At 40.7% G+C, this 20,076-nt stretch overlaps 1 protein-coding gene across 1 annotated transcript in view; it reads right to left on the reverse strand.

The window, feature by feature from the left end:
• TENM2 (teneurin transmembrane protein 2) overlaps positions 1 to 20,076 on the reverse strand; it is a gene marked incomplete at its 5' end in the record, with an annotated part of 36,610 nt that overhangs the window by 13,479 nt on the left and 3,055 nt on the right. Inside the window, 7 exons of the mRNA XM_010022659.1 lie at positions 111 to 346; positions 1,876 to 2,051; positions 8,595 to 9,469; positions 9,961 to 10,115; positions 11,621 to 11,853; positions 15,896 to 15,916; positions 18,854 to 19,103. Of these exons, the coding sequence (XP_010020961.1) occupies positions 111 to 346; positions 1,876 to 2,051; positions 8,595 to 9,469; positions 9,961 to 10,115; positions 11,621 to 11,853; positions 15,896 to 15,916; positions 18,854 to 19,103 (1,946 nt within the window). The remainder of the gene's footprint in view (positions 1 to 110; positions 347 to 1,875; positions 2,052 to 8,594; positions 9,470 to 9,960; positions 10,116 to 11,620; positions 11,854 to 15,895; positions 15,917 to 18,853; positions 19,104 to 20,076) is intronic.

A 20,076-nucleotide genomic window follows, 5' to 3' on the forward strand; every position in this document is an offset into this window, starting at 1 on the left:
TCCCAGAGTTGTGCATTTTAAACAAGTAAAAACAGGAAAGATGTCCTTCAAAAAGGAAAATTAATGTTCTGCCCACAGAGGGCATTATTGTAATGACAGATTCTACTTACCCTGAGCTTTCTTCCAAACACAGTCACTTTGCCTTTGATCTGTTCCTTCCTCAGACGCCATTCAATTGAGTTTAAACCATTTTCCATTGGTAGAGAAATATTACATCGTCCTATGGTGGGAGTCACAGTCCCAGCCAGGACATGAGGTTCGCTGTGAAAGCTAATGCTCATGCCATTGGCATACATCACTCTCAAAGTACCATTATTACAGAGCTGGTAGCTGTTCCTCACTTGATCTACAGCAATAATGAAAAGAAAATAATTTAGCTACTCCAGTCATAAAGAAAACATATAACTTAATTTGATTGGGCTTTTATTGCACTCCTGTTGATGTTAAATGAAGTCAGCCTGCAATTACCATTTACGTGGTACTATGGTGGAAATTACAGATGTTACTGATTCATGTAAAGAACAGTAGTGCAACAGTGAGCCTGCAGAGAGATACTGTGTTTATTTCATTAGGTTTCCCCTTTAGTTTTAATTGTGAATCAAAATGCACAGTGATAATGCTTTCAACCACATAATTTATTTCTAATACGAAAAAAAACTCCCAAAAACTGAACCTGTGGATCAACAATAAACCATCAAACTCCAGGACAGAAAGAAAGGGGGGAAAAAAAAAGACTGCTGGACTCTTTAAAGAGTGGGAAGAAGTAAATGCCTCTTCTTTTTCTTTCATTCTGTTTAAAAACTTTCCTCAAGGAGGGACTTGTACAGAGTTTGGCTTTAAATCCTCCAGGTATGGGGCTGAAGCAATGCAAGCTGGCACCCCCTTCCCTGCCTGCCATCCTGCCACCCCACCAGCAGTGGGGCCTTTTGGCCCCATACTGCTGTGGTCATGCAGTTCTCTAGCTCTTTGACACAGGCAAGTCCATTCTCTGCCAGTTTGGAGTGCTACAGTGTGCAACTGTCACCACAGCACCAAGGTCTATCTGACAGAAGGACAACATCTACATAATTAATCACCTGGTATAACAGAAATAGTCTTTGTAAGCACACGTCATGGTATAATAGTCTGTAGCTGCTGACATTTATGTCAGGAGGAGACTACTGCTCAATGATGACATTCTCATTCCAGTGACATTATATCTTAATTAGAAAAACCTATCACTCACCAAACTCCTTTCAGTCTATCTTTGATAACTGACTGTTTTCACTTCATGGGAATCAATGCTGGGGCAGTGCTGGAAAGCTCTAAGCAAACACTCACCACTTTGTTGCTGCTCTCTCCAGCCACACTTGGGCTGTAACACTGTTCTCAGAAGTGCTAACCATGGGTCAAGAGCATCCACTGCCCTGATTGTTCTAAATTTTCTTTAATGGTAGTGTATAAGTTTGAAAGGTTCCATGTCTAATAGTAGGAGGCCACCTGAGCCTGTCTCTCCACCAGGATCTCTCCCCAGGCAGCTGACACTCAGCAGTCACACTGCATCTCTGTGGCACTGAAGTCAGAACCAATTTTGCAGTGAAATACAGAGAAATATGCGAGTGGGTAAAGTGATCCTGACCCAAGAGGCAATAGCAGGACTAACTGACAGCAGCAGATAACGACCAGGCATACCTGACACAAAGCATGACTGTAAATGTCTCTTACCTCTCCTGTAGACCTGCTATTTTAGGAATGAGCTTTAGGGGAGCTTTTTCTTGCAAACCTGATAAGTTTGTCCCCTGCTCATAACTGTCCTAATGACACAAATCTTTTGCGAATTGCTTTCTCAAGTGGTGTGTGTGGTTAGGAGAGGTGCTGAGAAGTGTGCTTTGGTACCTTGAACAACTGTATAGGAAGCCTCCACAGAGGAGAGATTTGTGATGACCGTGACATCGTCATCCCGATTAGAATTCTCAATGTCGATGGTAATAGACTTCTCCATCTCCCGATGAAGGCTAGTTACCACTCCAGTGGGACGTGTTACATTGGTCAGACGCCCTTCATGATCATAGCTAATAGAAAAGTTAGTGAGAGCAAAAAAGCGTGAGGATATATGTTCATTTCAATACCCAATGTATTATTAATGCACCACATTTGTGCAAAAAAACCCAGAATGAAACAGATTTTCAAGAACATCCTGGCCATACCTATCGCTCTGTTCTTGAAAGAGTCTAAAATGATTAAATAATAATTTTTAGTGATACTGATCTCAACTACACGAATGTCATAACTAAATTATTACGATATACAGAGCAATATCTATCTGGCTCAAACAATTCTAATTACTAAATTCATCTGCATTTTAATGGTAGCATTTCACTCTAAGGAAGTGGACTTACGACGGATACTACAATATACAATTGCCTAGACTGCATGTTTGCAATTGAATATTTAGTGGAAACTACTAAGTATGGTCTTAAGTGACATATCGAGGAATAAACTTCCCAAAAGAGATTAAAAAAGACATCAGCTTGAGAACATAAGAGTTTAATTTAGATCTTATCTATCTGTGGTATTGAACAGCATTTTGGGGTCAGTATTTCGGCTCATAACGACGGATGACAAGAAGTTAAAGCACAGGGTAAGTTGGAGTTGCACAAAGGGCAGCAGTCAGCACTCAGAATATACCTGAGAAGATGAGTTAAGTGCTCCAGAGGCATAGAGATTAAAAAAAAATACAAGAAAAAGGGCTTTCCATGAGTTCATTGAGTTAAATTTATTTAGAGGTATAAAACCTGAAGAGGGGGAAAGAAGGAATGCTGTCTGAAATCGAATGGTATGTTTCTCCCTTTCCTTTAGAATGCTGTATTTGTGTGCATACATAAGCTAAAGAAGCAATCCCTTGGATCTTAAGGGCAAGAAATAGGGACCTGAAACAAAATCAGTATTCCAGTCTGACACTCTGCTTGCTGCAATCTCTACTTGTGCAATAGTCTCTCACCCAGCCGCTACCAAAGTGCACATACTTCTGAACAGCAGAAAGGCAAGAAAAATTGTCCTGTGTAGTTAAAGGGAAAAGTTTAGGTAGAGATTGAAACCAACTGGTCATCCTTGGAACGTAGAAATCCAGGGTGCGGGGAGCCTGGAAGAGAACTGGTAAATCCATTGCACTGCCTGAGAGTAACAGAAGAGAAGAGGAGCACTTTTAGTATCATGGAACTAGCTGAGTTCTTTGTATGTCGTGTTGGTACGTGGTTAGCTGTAAAGATGAAGAAGAATCAGTGCTTTCAACATGACTTTACAACGAAATCATTCAGAAACCTCAAAGTATCTCCAAAATGAATACCCAAATTGGCTTCTCAGTCAATACACATATCAAGTATGCCTTTCAAATCCATTGCAAATGGTTGCACCCATGCAACTGAACACTGAGGAGGAAGGAAAAAAATCACCTGTGGAGCAACAAGCCTTACCAGAACCACTGGAAGTGGCAAGGAAGTAAACCAATAAAACAAAGCATCATGCAACCTAAAAGGGAACAATAATATATTGTGTTTATTTAAGCAGTTCAGGATCAAATAAAAGATTAAGCAGCATGATTTTTCTTAAAAAAAGTCACAAGTTATACCCACATATATATATATGTATTTATACAGTTGGTATTTTTTACCGTATAGACAACATACTAGATAAATGAAAATATGTTAGGTAATCTATGAAAGGGGTTTGGTTAAGTTTGTACAAAAAGTCTTCACCAAAAAATACTGAAAGCACTTGTAAAATAAGGACGAGGGAAGAACTTGATCCAGTCAAGCATCCGTCTAGCAAGGAAAAACAAAAAGGACAAAAATTGGACAGTTCACAGTTTCAAAAATGAGATATACCATAATAGTCTGTATGTAGATACTTGGGTATGCTTAGTGCTTAGCAGAGTGATGAAGAGAATACTTAGATGTCAAATACTATGGAAGAGACAATGTTATTTAGGAAAAACTAGAAAAGGCCGTGAGTGGCTTCAGTGTGACAATGCAGAGCTTGGTGAACATCCAGAAAAATGGAGGGTAAAATTCCCCATCAGCAAATATATTTTAGGCAATGCAAATGAAACCTTCATTTAAACTCCTCATTCACGTTGCTGGGTTTTTAATCAACCCAGGAAAAATTCCTGGGGATTGCTGTGGGCTACTCACTGGAAACCTCTGTTCAAAGTGCAAGGGCAGTCTAGAAGTAGATATGGATGAGGATGTGCAGAGCCTCAAACAGGAAAATTCCAATATTCTGGTGCTATTTCTAGAAGTCAGTGGTTTGCCCCCACCATGGGGCATATTCCCCAGGGCTGGTCACAATATTTGAATTCCCAGTGGCAGAGATTAAAAGGTTTATAAGCAAGTGCTGGACCCACTTAAACAAGTTCTCTCTAGGAAGGTCTGCAGACCACTTAGCTTAATATCAGATATATTCACTACTTAAACGATATATTAAGCGATTTAGACATAATCCACTACTTAAGCGCTATATACACACTGCAATACCAATGTATAAAGAAGGCTTTTCTACTTTATCCATGGCATCAATAAAATCCTATTTAAAAAACATACCTTAAAGGTAAAAAATATAAAATGAATGAAATTGAAACCTTTTCTGTACTACAAAATTTAAGGTGATATATTATTGAGGGTTTCTTTTTTATTTATGTATTTTGTGAGAGCAAGTGCTTAATAGAACACAACACCCAGACATTTATCTGAATAGTAAGAATAAAGCTATATGGGAATTAAATGGTTATATACCATATATAAGGTGTATGTATTTCTTTATGACATGAACCTGGGTCTAATGAAGTAATCAAAAAAAAAAATTGCAATGGAAAATATACTAATGGACCCAGGGCTTCTGGTATCTTCTTCAGAAGCAGCCACTACATGTTACAGTCTGTGACACAGCATCAGGCTAGATGAATCAGATCTGGTAGGGTGACCTTTATATCTTCAGATGAGGTGGGTTCTGAATACACTGCAATTCCTGAGCTTTCGTTCCTGACCAGTTAGAGTTAGGTTTCATCCTGAGTTTCTCTACTAATAAAGTCACAAGGGGAGAGATCCTTTCTTAAGCCCAGTATCTTAAAAGATCTCTCCATGCCACCACTAACTTGCCAGCACTTTGCTAACTGTGACCAAGTCTGCCTGAGCAGGCCAAGGTTCCCAGGACCATGGTTGCCAGGGCAGCTCTGGGTGACACCAGCCACCGGCACCCCAGGCAGACATGGGAGCTGTTGGCTGATGGTGCCTGCAGCCTGGAGATGGTGGCTGGGAGCCTGGCGGCGCCGGAGCACCTGACACGGCTACAGCTCAACTGCAAGACATGCTGAGCACTTGTGTGTCACCTCCTCACAGAGCTACAGATACCTGACCTGCACGTCCCCTTGCAGGTTTGTGATAGTGCACCCAAAGCCAGTATTATGGCACCTCTGTATCTTAGGCAATTTTTACTGTTGGCATTCTTTGACGCTTGGGACGTGTAGAGCTGGACGTGTAGGTGGGACTAGCCAGGACAGTGCCTTATACAGCAGCTCTTGACTTAACACAGAGAAGGCAAAGGTGCAGATCACATACATTTACATACATCTGTATTTTCTCTCCCTTATAAACCCCAAGCTGACTCAAGAAGGAAACTGCAGCATTCTCCTAGGTTGTTCCCAAAACTAAGTGGAATACCACTGAGAACCACTTCAAATATATGTGCTTCATGCCCAAACCCAAGCTTAAATTACCCCATGTGAGCTTGCTGATAGCTGTTACATTATTTAAGAGCCTTGCCTGTTCCTACTGCAAATGAACTGCGTGCATATACACATGCACTGCGTGTATAATACATGTATGAGTGCATACATACATACATAAAAACAGTTAGTGTATGCATTTCTCCACATACTCAATGCATACCTGGATATACTGCATGAATTCAATTCTGTGAGCATTTTCAGGGTACAGTTTCAGATAAAAAAAGAAAATACCCAATAAGATAGCACAGCACTTCAGTATCTGGTTGATATAAATGCTCTGAAATACATTTTTCATAAGAACTTTCATTTATGTAGTATTTTACTACTTAAAAAACATTTGTTCTTCTCCAGTTCTTTGGCCATATCTGGGGTATTGATTATCTCCATACGAATGCATGAATGTAATGGCACAGAAAACTATTTTGTTGTTCTTATAAACTCTCACTGGCCAAGTATTTCTTCCATCTTCTATTGATAGTAACTTATACCTACCAAAATAAATTGCATAGTGACAAATACAGAATTTTCCCCTTGGAGCTCCTTTGACAAACAAATAGAAACCAGAAACCAGCATTAAGTGGCTGTGGACTGTGACTATTTAGGTTTTTTAATTTGATTTAAATAATCCTCATAATCTTATTAATAAACCCCTGAACTGTGGGGGTACATGAAATGACAGAGTATATGAAGGAGTTACTGTAAGTCAGCTGCTTAGGATCAGCCTAAAGGAGATGCCTCTATTTCTCTGTAATCAGTATCTCCAGTGCATATAGCTAACTTCTAGTCCTTGCATAGGGTTTTCCATTCACATATAAAGAGATACATATCTACTTTTAACATATTTAAGAATGGCATTTTATGTCTTTTCTTCTTTTAATGCACAAATGTCCTCTACTGTCCTCTCATCTACGGGCTCTATGCTTATGAGAATATATGTACAAATCTGGCAGAAACGAAGTTATTTCCACTGCCTCATGAATGCCAGTCATCATCGAAGGCAGTACCTCAGGTGTACTATTTAGACTTAAGTATGGTGTTTAACTTCCCCTGACCTAGGCAAGGGTCACACATCTTTTCTTAATCTTGGAAAATAATCTAGTCAACACGTCAGCACTATAAACACATTAAATTATATTTTCAGCTGCATCTCAGTAAGATATCAAAGCACCCACCTTCTACACTAATTTAGGGATCAGAGCACAGTTTTTCTATTAAATCATGCTAGCTAAGTTCTTCGTGTAATTCTCAGCCACCAGTTATACCAGTTTGGTAACTTGTAACCTTCTGATGGTGTTTTTTAGCATTTCATTGTTTTCATACAGAGTTTGAAGTTACATTGCTATTTAATTTGCTACAATTAATCACTGGTGTTTTGAGAAGTAACTAGTTTATATGACTTCTGATCTGAATCTTGACCTGGCTATTTAGGAAAAAGCAACAACAAAAACCCCACCTAGAAAGGCATCCGCATCTCATCAGCAATAACGTGAGATTTTCCCACTGTCCACTACAGTAGAGATTTTGCCTGATCAGCAGGTAAAACCTTCCTGTGTTCACACTACTGGGTTGTTTTTCTAATCGAGTTGTGGTAAAAGAAATACTCTTTACACACAATTAAGGATCAAAAACCTCCACATCTCTACTCGGCGATGGAAAATCGCAGCGGTTGAATTTCCAGGGCCGCATCAGGAGGGGACCACGAGAGGGCACTGCTTTCCTTTCTACGGGAACGAAACACGCCGGACACAACACTGATGTGCCATGCTGATTTAGATACATGTTGAGGTTCTTTTTATTCTTGCATTACTTACGTTTCCTCTAAAAAGAAAGCAAGCGGTGGCCAAGACGAATCCGTTAGTAAACTAAACTCTGTGTGCGTCAATGCTGGTCTGTAGTCTTAAAAATGAGCCTCCAATTTAAAATTAAATATAAAGCCCTATTCATACTTTCTACCCACTAATTTGAGCAATGGTATGTAGTAATGGTTAATTAACTATGGCATCAGACTCGATGTACTTAAAAGCTATATATATTTTCAATATATCGTTTAGCTTCTATTTTTAAATTTGTTTTGATCAATACATGGCAATAGGACTAGTAAGAACAGGGTAATTATTAATAAAAATGTGACTGTTTTTTCTAGATTTTTAATATACTCTTGAACTTCATCTCTGATGAATTACATTTAAAGAGGAAGTTCTGTTTTTCTAATCTGTATGGTCACCAACAGCAGTGTGCTTTCAGGTTATCTACAAAGTGACACCAGGGGTCTAGCAGGTAGCTGGGGATCTAATCTCCTCGCTTGCCTCAAGAATGAACAATCAGTGAAGTTAATCAACATTTTAACAACCATGAGTAACATATGAGACTGAACAGCAGATATCTAGCTTGAGTTCCAAAAGAACCTGCAGCATTAGGGTTCCTACGGAGAGGCAGCTCAGTAGGAGCTGTGGGTTGCTGGGGGCTGGTCTGGGTGCCAGTTACTTACAGCTTTGATAATGCCTAAGAGCAGGGGCCCAGTCTGGTAAATCAAACCTGGGTTTCTGAAGGTGGCACACAGTCCTTTGTGCTGGAGGTGGGTGAGTGTGTCCCCACAGGCCTCATACTGCAGGCAGAAATTTAAGTGGTCTGGTACTCACCCAAGGGACCTGGTAAAAACTGATGAAACCAAGAAGCCACTTAATCATTTTCAGTATCAGACTAGAATGAGATGTCATGGCCTTATTCATCATCAGTGAAAAGCCTACAACAGATTCTGTAGGATCAGTTCAGGGCCTACTCACTACCGTTTGAAAAATAAATGTACGCTTAATAGAGCCAAAAACATTCTTACTCATAAAATGTTGTCCATCCTGTTTCATCACTCTTCGTTGCTAAGAGACCACTGTTTCCGTTATATGTCATTAATCCGAGCTCCAGGGTCTGTGTTGAGACTAGCTTGAGTCCACCATTAGTGCCAACAGCCAGCGTGACAATCTGATTATCCGGCATCAGTAAATGGCGGGGCATCCCACTGGCATCGCGACGGACCTTCAAGGAGTTGCCATTGTTGTCCATCACCTCCGTGACATCGTTATCGCTGCTATAGGTGAAATTGTACAAGTACTCCCCGGTAACAAGGCTGAGAGTGTACTGGTGAATCCCATCAGCATTGAAGACATACAGCTCCTGTTCTCCTGGAGATGCAGCTTCATATTGGTTAAAAGAATTAAGAACGGGCCTGTTTTTACTGACAGCCCTAATGCGGATATTTCCAAGATCAGCTATGTAGATGGTACCATCTGGGGCCACAGCTAAGGAAGATGGTGAATTTAAGATGGCATCAGTGGCATACCCATCATCCCCAGAATAGCAATTACAGTTGACATCATTTTTGCAATCACAGTCTGAAGCTGCCCCTGCAAGAAGGCATATTTCTCCATTGGTAGTTACCTGGCGCAGCCGATTAATTTTTTTTTCATCTGTCTCACTGATGTAAAGAACTCCTGTGTGTGAGATGGCAATGGCACTGGCTGATTCAAGTGCAGAGTGAATAGCCAGTTTGCTAAGAGAGTAGTCTATACCAGGAACCTGGCAGTGCATGGGGCGTCCAGCAATAATGCTAACTTGATGATTTTCTGTGATCCGTAAAATAACATTGTTCTCTAAGACATAAAGTGAGTTGTCCATGGGATTGACAGCGAGATCAGTAGGCCACTCCAGCCGTACCTATGAGTTGCACAAATTATTACTGTAAAACTCATAACTGAAAAGTACACTTCTAGTGCTTAAAATTCCATGTGTAACAACAGCAAATTAGTGAGGGGTTTATCAGCGTAAATCACGAAACCAAGTCATGAATGGCAACTATTTCAAACAATGCTTTTGTTTTTCGGCAATATTAAAGCTATGTGCAGTGGTAACTTTGGCTAATTGTGTTTCTGTGCAAAGAATGAATGCTACTTTGTGGAAGCTCTACAATAATTACAGAAAAACAGGCAATTAAGACAATAACTCCCATTATCTGAACCTTATCTCACTATAGTTGCATAAATAACCTGTGTTAGCCACAGTAAAAAGATGGTTCACTCATTTCATTAATGAATCAAAAATACTATCATCTTGTGCTGCATAATGTATTTCTTAAGTGGCCAGGCAGTCATCCAAAATAGATGCCCATCTCTTCTAAGGCAGAGAAGAAAATAAATGCAGTAAGATACCTGGGTGACATCCATGCTGGAATCACAGCTGAGAGGTCGAACAGCAGTTAAGTCATTGGAGCCCAGCAGGGTTGATATAATTCCATTCTGATCCACTTTTCTAATCATAGTGGCATCAACAAAATACATGAGACCATATTTATCCACTGCAATTCCTGAAATATAAAAACCAGGCATCAGTGAGGCTCCTGGCTTCAAGGCAGGCTTCATCATGTTGATGAGTTTACAAAATGGTGACAGTCGTTCGCTTCCCCTGTTCTTTCCTCCTTTCCAACCTGAGCACAGATCCTGGATCCCTCCAAGTACCTGTAGTTCTGATGAATAAATGGCATCAAGCAAGTTTATCCTTTGGGGCTTTAAAGAAAACAAAACCACAGAAATCCCCAAAACATGGCAAAGAGCCAGGGGAATGTATCCTATTACTTCTAAATTCCAACTCTGTATGATATATTGTGTGAACCCTATTAAAACCAAAGAACCCCTAAGTTTTAATCTCAGAAATTGAGGTGTTGCTTCTTCATCTGAGGGATCTGAGAATTTTTAGAAATCTTTTTAAATGGCTTTAAAAATTTGGAAAAATGAAGAGGACATTATAGTCTTTCAGGATTGTTTTTTAATTCTTTGACCTGTTGCAGTAAGGAATATGGGAAGAACATCTGGTGTTTCCAGATGAAGACACAGGGGTTTCCAGCCTAGGAAAAAAGGAAAAGTTCAATGCCTGTCACATTGGGAGTCCTTAGAAAGGAAAGGCACAGAATGAAAGGTGCTCCCTTGGAGGAACAGAAGGATGCTGCTGTCTGTGGTGAAGGAGGGCAGGCTTTTTCTCTCTTGCCTTTCATTGCTTTGATTTGGTGCGCTGCCTTGTCCGTTTCGTGGGCTGAAAATAAAATATTGATCTAAAAATTCTGTCTTCAAATGGTTGCAGTGCTCATCCTGTTGGGCAGTGAGAGCAGGTACAGATTTGTCTTCTCAACTTCTGTATCGAGGCTTACCTTCAGACATGGAAACAGCTCTGTCCTGTTAATACGCTCTGTATATATTAACTGAGATGATTACCTCTACAAAGAAATAGGACCTTTCATTTTTATTCACTTTTATGATCATCTAGTTATTTTCAGCCATTGAAATAAAACCCAAAGAAGTTTGCAGCACCTGGCAATACACCTGATTAATTCATCCTTACAATTAAGATGAAACAATGGAAAAAGAAAAAAATCCTAGCAACAAATCCCCAAATCTCTGTCATCTTGGAAACTTTCTGTTAAAAATTAGAAACTGGAAAGGACAAAAATCCTTTTATTTTTCCTCTGCCTCTGAAGAAAAAGGGGATACACAGACTAGAAACTCAGATGAAAAGCCACAGAAGGCAGTTTTTTCTCCCCAAAGAGTATCTCAGTGATTTGTTCCCCAGTTTATGTGCTTGCTTCTTGGAGTGAGCGGTATCCTGCTAATTTGTGTTCTGTTCTCCGTTCGCAGCGTTCAGTGTTGGGGTAATAAAGTTTGCTTTAACTAAACAAAGCACGAACACTTGCCAATCCACTGTAATTAAAGCCCAGAATAAAAATTACCAAGCAAGGAGTGATTTAATTGCCAGATAATTATTTCCACACCCAGCCCAGCCTCACACAGTCGTCTTCTCCAGCTTCTTTTCCTACTTTACCTCGAGGGCTCATGAGGGTTGCGTCCACTGCTTTCCCTCCATCCCCACATCTGGCTTCGTCAAAGGGCAGGCATTGCTCTCCAGTCCCTGCCACCACTTCAGAGTTACCAGCTAGGTCTTTCATGCCAGAAAGGGACTTGACTCTGTATATCCGTCGGCTATTGGTGTCTGATACATACAGTGAGCCTGAAACAGGGTCCACGGCCAGATAGTATTTATGAGCAGGATTGTTGCTTTAGAGAAAAAGAAAGCATAGAACAGAAAGAGCTGAGCAGTCTAGAAACTTCACAGGCTTCAGAACTTGGATACTCATCAGGCACAGAGAGATCTGGAAAGAAAGTCTGACACCTTCACACAGAGGTGGGGTCTGAGGGGCTACCATCTGCGGCCCTAACATGAGTAGGGTCTGGCCAGTGTTGCTCAAGGATTGTCATTTCAAATCTCATTTATCCTGCTACACCAAATCTTGCACAGCAGAGCCCAATAAGCCAAAGCTGCACAGCAGACTTGCCTCATGATCTCTTTAGCCCTTTAGATCTGCTCCAGGTCAATTGTCTTTAGCTTACCTCTATCTGCTGCCCTCCTCCCCACCACCTTGTTTAACTTCTTTTGAAAGCAGAAGTCATAGGAGCAAGATCATAAAATCAGCTTCTGAGTCACTTATATTATGCCACAAGATTTGTGGGGTCTTGTATAAATAGGAGGCAGAGGCATAACAAATTTATTCCTAAAGCAAATTTGTTCTCATTCATTCTTATCAAGAATCTCATTTACGGCAGATGAAGTTGATTATATAGCTCAAACCAGAGACCCCAAGTGTCTGACTTTAACTCCGAACCTTCTGTTATTGAAAAACTGGTCCTCAGTTTGTGATTAGAATGGGCGCTCATATGGAAAGCTACTGCTCTTCTGAAATATATGGTTTTTCGACAGCTGGTCACATTTTGGAACTACTTTAGCAAATCTTCTGCAAATTGAGAAATGTCAATCTTTGCTATATATATACATTCACACACACACAACTGCAGTGCAGAAATATTTTCAAAGTCTTGCCTGGCTAGTTTAACTCAATTTAGTTGGATTTTAAGCATGATGTGAATTTTGCAGCCTTTGGAGCCTATGGGTGAGTGTAAATAAGGTCAATGGTGGTTTCAAAGCATAGAAGACAAATGAAGACAAGAAAAAAAAAATGAAGGTTATTTACCAGTAACCAGAGATATTTGCCTCCAAATACCCACACTCCTAGCTTCATGTGGCAACAGTGCCCATCTCCAAGAGTGAGGATACACAGAGGTAAGTTATGATGGACATAAGCCATTTCTAGATCAGACTGGCTGAAAATATCGTAAGGCCACTTTCGGCAGACGGATTTATAGCACCACAAGACAACTGCGTTCATGTGGTCATGGCCAGATTTGGAGGAATGAGAAGGCCCAAAAATATCACTTTCTACAGTTATTTTCCTCTATGCCAGTCTTTGGCATGCCATGATTTTAGGTCAGTAACAGTTCTAAAAACTGTAGAAAGTAGGAAGGAGATTGGTTTGATCGGCATTCAGTCAGCAGAGGTAGTACCATCTGCTGAAGTCTAGGAGTGTAGAAATTAGAGATGAAAAAATACAATAAACAAAAAAATACTTGGCAGGTTCATTTCATGCATGGATCTCAAAGTACTTGAAAAAGATGGGTATTACACCCATTTTACAGAGGAGGAAACTGAGGCACAGAGAGGTTAAGTGGTGTAGACAAAGTTATGCAGGGAGACTAGTGACATGCTTGCAATTAGAGCACAATCTCTTTATTCCCCAAGTTCCTCTGCTTATCTTCAGCAGCAGACTGCACCTCTTCACTAGGCCCTTTCTACATCCCTTCTCATCCCTCCCAAACAGAGCTCTGTCTTCTTTGTCTAAGACAAAGAACATAACAAGATATTTATTTCCACTTACAAGGTTTCTGCAGTCTCTCAAGTACCTGTGCCATACAAACACCTGCACATTTGTCCTTGAATAGAGATTCTGACCTCTTCTTCCCCCACGCTTTCCTCTTACACTGAACAAACCCTGCTGGGACACTGGTGGTGTGCAGCACATCACAAAAAAACCAAGCTTAGCTTGAGGCTTTGCAACAGCAGTGGATGAGCCAACAAGGGAGTGCTGCACCCACAGGCTCTGGGCTCCAGCCCTGTGTGCCCTTTGCCTGGCCCTGCTGAAACACAGGCACCCACCTTGGCTGGATGGGGAGCCCCGGGGCAGGTGTGAACTGGGTGCAGACACAGCTGGCAGGCCCATAGGTGAGAGCTGTCACAGCAATGCCTGCAGGAGCTGCGCTGCTCCTGACATGAGCCACACTGGAAGTGTCTCTTCTCTTCAGACATGATTTTGCCAGCCTGTGCTGTTCTCCTAAATGAGTACACCCTGCTTCCCTCTGCCCACAGCTAGCCTCAGGCATGGCCCACTGTTACCAGGATGGGGTAAGGTGTAAGTCAGGGTAAAGAGAAATGGCAGAACATGGGCTTATTTCCCTCTCCTCTCCTTCAGTCATCGGTGTGTCCATGGAGCTCACCTGCCTTTCTCCCCCAGAATCTCCCTCAGGGAATCAGTCATGAGCTTTTGTTCCAGACCAGGGAGCAACTCACTGGAGCTGCAGAGCTGCTGCATACCCCTTTGCTCTTTCCTGGGCTCAGTAGCGGAATAGATAGTGGAAGAATGCTCCATCCCTGGCTTGGAGCAACCTGCTCTAGTGGAAGGGGTCCCTGCCGATGGCAGGGGGTTGGAACCGGATGAGCTTTAAGGTCCCTTCCAAGACAAACCAGTCTGTGATTCTATGACTCTCCACATAAAATATTTGAGGGACTTTGCAGAAAGCAACTGGTGGAAGGTGACTTGCACTCACCATGTCCCCAAAGAAACTGGGAGATTATTACCTCAAACAGGGATGCATTTTAAATGAGTAGTAAACATTTATCAAACCAGCATCTGAGCAACCACAGACCTCTGCCTCTCTTCTCTCCGTGTCACTGGAATCTTCTATTCAAATTACAGGAAGCCAAGGAATGTACCTGATTTTAAAAGATTTCCCATAACCTTCAGTATTGCTCAGAGGCTTCTGCCAATAATGTCTCTGCCTCTTGCCTTCCACAGTGACTGCAGCAGCTACCATTGTGAAGCCTTGCTCTGCTATGGGAGGGAGCCCAGTGCTTGACAGCACATGGCACAGGCAGGATCAGCTTGTCCTCCCTTTTCTTCTCAACTAAGCATCACATTCACAACACAACAACAGCTTTTCTTTCAATCTAACCAAAAAGAGAAGCTGCCCAGAGCAAATCGTTAAGCACCTAAAAAGTTCACTAAGCTGAGTTAATGCAAACAAGAAGCCTCAGCATCACCAAAAATCAACAGCAAATTGTGATTTAATTCATCCAGAGAAGAATATTCAGTGGTGTTAGACTTGCTATACCAAAATACATTGTAAAGGGGAAATTATACTGTCTAACCCAGATTATCTTTTGTATCTAATTGTGTCACAGAAATGGAAAGTATGGTTTTAAAAGGGTGATGCACAGGACGCTATGGAACAGCGTTTCTTGTTCTTGTCCTTGATAGTCTCCAGGGTGAACATCCTCCCCGTCCTGGTGTGGCATGGAAGAAGGAACAAGCATTTCCTATGCTGCTGCCACCAGAAGCCCTAGTGCTCAGGTGAGACAATGAAAATCTTCTCTCCTAACGTCTGGGCAGGTCGTGCCTCCCTCGTGAATCTTACAGTGACTGCATCTAGTGGTTGCATACAACCAGCCCCACAGGTTGACTGACTGTTAAATGTATTTGATGAAAGAAAATAGAAACTAAATTATGAAAAAGGACAGAGGGTTCAGAAAATCATTAATGACCAGAAAATGAGTTTTTGACCTATCTGCAGTCATTAGTGCTTTTGCAAACCTTCCTGGCGTTTGTAAAACTGCTGTGGTAGTTTACCTCAACCATTCAGACCAATTATAGACAGCAGGAGAAGTGGTTATAGAGAAGTTAGCTTGGGGTTCATTATACTGGCATTCTACTAGAAATTTCTAATTACTGTCAGAACTTATTTGGTTGCTTTTTGACTGCATTTCATAATTGCTAACGCTTTTCATATTCATAACACACAATTAGCACATAAAAATGTTTCTATATATGGTACATGAAGAACATAACATTACACAAGAAGCACAACACAAAAAGCAAACACAATGAAGCAAACAAACCATATCAAATTATATGGGAAAGAGCTCGTGTCTTACCTATGTTTAAACTCTTTATTTCTTTATAGAAAGGGAACAGAAGAAAAAAGAACAAACAGTTAGCTGAAGAATAGATGGTAAAGCAAACATAGTATTTGTTTTATTTTACAAAAGGACACAGGAGAAGATATCTCTTTTCAGCACTAGCCTTAGCTTGGGTTTCGGATGAAGAGCGACTGGGAGCGATAGAGCTGCAGGCTGGTTCTCTGCCCCCAACCTCCACCCCCCGTATATTTTACAGGACACTTTCTAGACCATTGAAAGAGTTTTTCACATAGAAATATGTGCATCTTGGGGGCTGGGAGCTAGAAAAACTGGCAGTTTTCTGAATACAGAACTGGGGAGGGAGAAGCACTGGGCTCAGGATATCATCTGCCAGTTGGAGGCAACCTCTTTAATCAAAATAGTTTTCCATCAGGCTATTTCTAAACAAATTTCTACTACAGAGTGTATTTTCCTCTCCTCCCAGTCTCTAGAATAGTTGCTTCAAGCAAGTTTGGATGCTACGTGGTATCTATTTAAGCCTATCAAAGCAAACCTGAAGGTAAAAAAACCCCTTCTAAGTGAGCAGTAAGATACTGTACAATGGGAGATAAATAGCATTAATGGATCCCTAGTTTACCATCTAGACACGAACTCAAAAGAAAAGTGTCCTTTACTTTCCAGAAGTAAATTAATACATTCTCCACACCACAGTGTTCAACTGTGTTTAAGTAATTTCCATTTAGGAATATCCAAGGAATGAAACAAAGAGGTGCACAAAAACTCCGGAGCTGCAGCACTCAATGCCCCGCCCCAAACCTGTAATACTAGTGTGAAGTATGACATGCAACACTCCTGTGCCAAAATTCCTATTAGCCACTCAGAGCAGGTACCTTCACAAAGGACTGTGCAAAGCAATATGCACACTGGGATGTTCTGACTTACAAAGTTACCCAAGATTTATACTAGCTTATGTAAAACCAAAATTACATCCATTGGGAAATCTAAATAAAGTGATGTATTTGGTTTTTAATACTTATGAACATACTATTTGCAATGTTGTTCAAGCTACTTGATACTAGCTGAAGACTGGCCTCATTCATACTTAAATACCTCAAATCTTCAACATCTTATGTGTGTAAATTATACAGATTTTAAGTTTATCACTGAATCAAAATCACTGCTATAGATGATATTTGCTGGAAGGGACCTTAATTCCCTTTAGAGGATCAGGGGACAAAAGCTATCACTGCAAATCCTAAAAATCTGTGCGTCAAGTTATTTGCAGCTGTCCAATAGCACTCAAAATGCAATGGCTTTATTATTCATTGCTAATAGTTGTAATAGAGGCTAAAGAAATTATGCTATGGAAAGCAAACCTTCCTAAAAGAAGAGAGAAAGTGGACAAAAGCAGATTAAGAAGTCCATCTTCTATTTCTTTACAGATGTTCTCATTTTCCCTCACACGTGCTGAAAAGCCCAAGTTCTCTTGGGCAAAGCACTCAGACTAATACTGTTTGTTGTAAACTTGGAGACACCACTTTCAAGTATCAAGTAGACTGGGTAACTCTCTGGCTGATATTAGCAAGTGAGGTGCATGTAAATGCCTTACATTAAGTATCCAAATTTGAAACTGTTTCTCTTCACCTATAAGCTGTGATCTTATTTACTAGAAAGCTAAACAGAACTGAATAAATTAGAAAAACAAAAAATCAGCATTACATTCCTTATAATGCAGAGTTACAGTGTATGTTGAAGTAAATATTTATAATGGGTCGCACATCCATACCAGCTCCCTCCTGCAGATTACACTGAGCTGCCAGCAGAAAGCATGCCATGATCTGTGACTTTTGGGGTTTTAAATCTAATGAGGCTGCCTGATGGTGTATGAGGTAGGTGTCAGAGAGTGATTTCAGGGTAGAATTGGCCTGAATTGTAACTCTTTTGTTATATAAAATCAGAATTCACAATTGTGACATCAACAGAATGACATGAATGGAAGAGAGGTGTAGAATAGAGCTAGGCCTCCTATTCTCTCACTGTCCAATCATTTTGCACTTTCTCCCACTAATTAAAAACTAAAAGTACAGTGGAAGAGAGGAACTGGTTATGGCCATATCATTAAAAAAAGGCTAATGACCTAAATTCACTCAATGGACTTGGCAGCTATATCCAATTTACAAGAGAATTGATTCTATTGCCTGTGTGGGCTGCAGAAGTATCAGGAAACAGCCAATATACACTATTTTTAATCATTTTTCTGCAAATACTCAGTAGTGCTGTAACTATAAGGTCCACTTACATGAGTTACAGTTTGAAGCAGTAGCTCTTGCCTCTCCTATAAGAATGACGAAAGGAGATGGAACAGAAATGGGTGAAGTGGTACACTCTACACTCATGCCTTCCCTATTAAGTGACCAAATCTTAATGCTGGGGAGGGGGGCATAGGACAGCGGGACAGAGGTGCAATCTTAAAAAGATTTCTGATGATGAAAGTGACTCTGTATGTCAACCTTAACTGCATTTGTCAATGTACAGAAATAGACTCACAAGCATGGGAAAGCAGTGGGAAAGTGGCTGTCAAAACCATTGATAGGAAAACCTTCCTGCTAACCTTGTAAGTCTGTTTGAATTTGCTTATCTCTGTGGCTCAATACCTAAAGGCAGTCAATTCTGTAGTTTTCAAACAAAACTAAATGATGCATAGTACTGAGGGGAGAATCAAACAATCACCAACAAGAAGGAAGAACACGGTTTGTATTTTTTATACAAGCTGGTTTGTCCTCTCCTCTAACTTCTTTATAGTTATTGCTCTGATAAACTACAGACTTTGAACTATGCATTTCTGTGCCCCATTTCTCCACTGGAATTTAAATAGGTTGAAAGTGACAATGTTTTACAAAATTATAAAAAGTAATGGTAAAGGCTGATTTGAGCACAGGCTACACAAAAGAAGTGATAAGGTTAACACCTTACCTCAGCTCCAATATACTAGTAACATTCCTGGATGGGAAGATACGCCGAATATAGTTAAAATCTCCAACAAAGAGACTTCCATCAATACCCACTGCCAGTGCTACAGGGGCCAAAAGCTTATTTCCTTCTGCCAGACCATTGCAGCTGGGACAGGATATGCTTCTTCGGCGCCCATTCCCCATAATGCTGGTTATCACAGCCGGCTGCTGAGTTAGAAACTGATTTTCTCCATTGCCTTTGTGCAATATACCTAATAACAAAGAGGAGAAGAAGTGGTTATTACTGTCATTCACTGCAGGGGACTTCAGGTAGTTCTCTTTTCAACAGCTGCTGTTAAGGACTGTACACTGAAATGACTCCAGCATTCGGTTCTTCAGTGGTGCCAAAAAAGAGTGGAAGGCCTTTCCAATAGTAAAAATAAAGGTTTAACGAAGATGCTCAGTTAAAACCCACACACATACACAATCACAGCCCCAAACCTAAGCCCAGATTTCTTTGGTATTCATTATGAAAGAAAACACTGCCAAAAAGTTCTCTGGCCTGTCACAATGGTTTAGATTGTCTTATTAACTGGGAAGTGAGAAGGCAAACAGTGGAGAAGATGTGTTCCCTATTTGTGTCCCTGGATCCTCTCACTCCAGTTTCCAATGGTACGTTTTGCCTGGAATATCATGCCAACCTTATGGTTCTCTTTCCACCTCTCAGTCTTTCACAGTTTTTTAATGGAAAATGGGAAGTGAGAAATGGAGGCACCAAAGAAATGATAGCACAGCAAATGGAAAGATAGGAGAGAGATGAAACTCCTGGAATGGTTGTTAAGCATCAACAAGGGAATCTAGTGATAAGGATCTTTCGTAGGCTTCAAGAAATGCCTTAAAGATGGGGTTTCTTCTCAAAATATTTGTTCAAAGAGCAGACCCCTGCTCCCAGAAGGGAGTGGATCCTCTGTCAGAGTGACCATTTTCAATGGCATCAAAGACTGTAGAAATCTAGCTGAAAAATTTTAGCCTCATGTTCTCTTGGAAATGCAGTTGAATGATGCTAATGTATCTGGCTCCCCACTGGTGACAACAGTGAATATCATGCACTATCCAAATGCCTATCTCTACAGCATCTGACTGCTGCACATCACTTGAAGTGTGTGCAAAATCTTGCCTATTCTGAACACTACTTTAGGTTTCTTGAGTAACAATACACTTTGCAATTCATTAATGCAGGGATCA

Source organism: Nestor notabilis, unplaced genomic scaffold (genome assembly GCF_000696875.1).
Source record: "Nestor notabilis isolate BGI_N333 unplaced genomic scaffold, ASM69687v1 scaffold6749, whole genome shotgun sequence".
Classification (NCBI taxonomy): Eukaryota; Metazoa; Chordata; class Aves; order Psittaciformes; family Psittacidae; genus Nestor; species Nestor notabilis.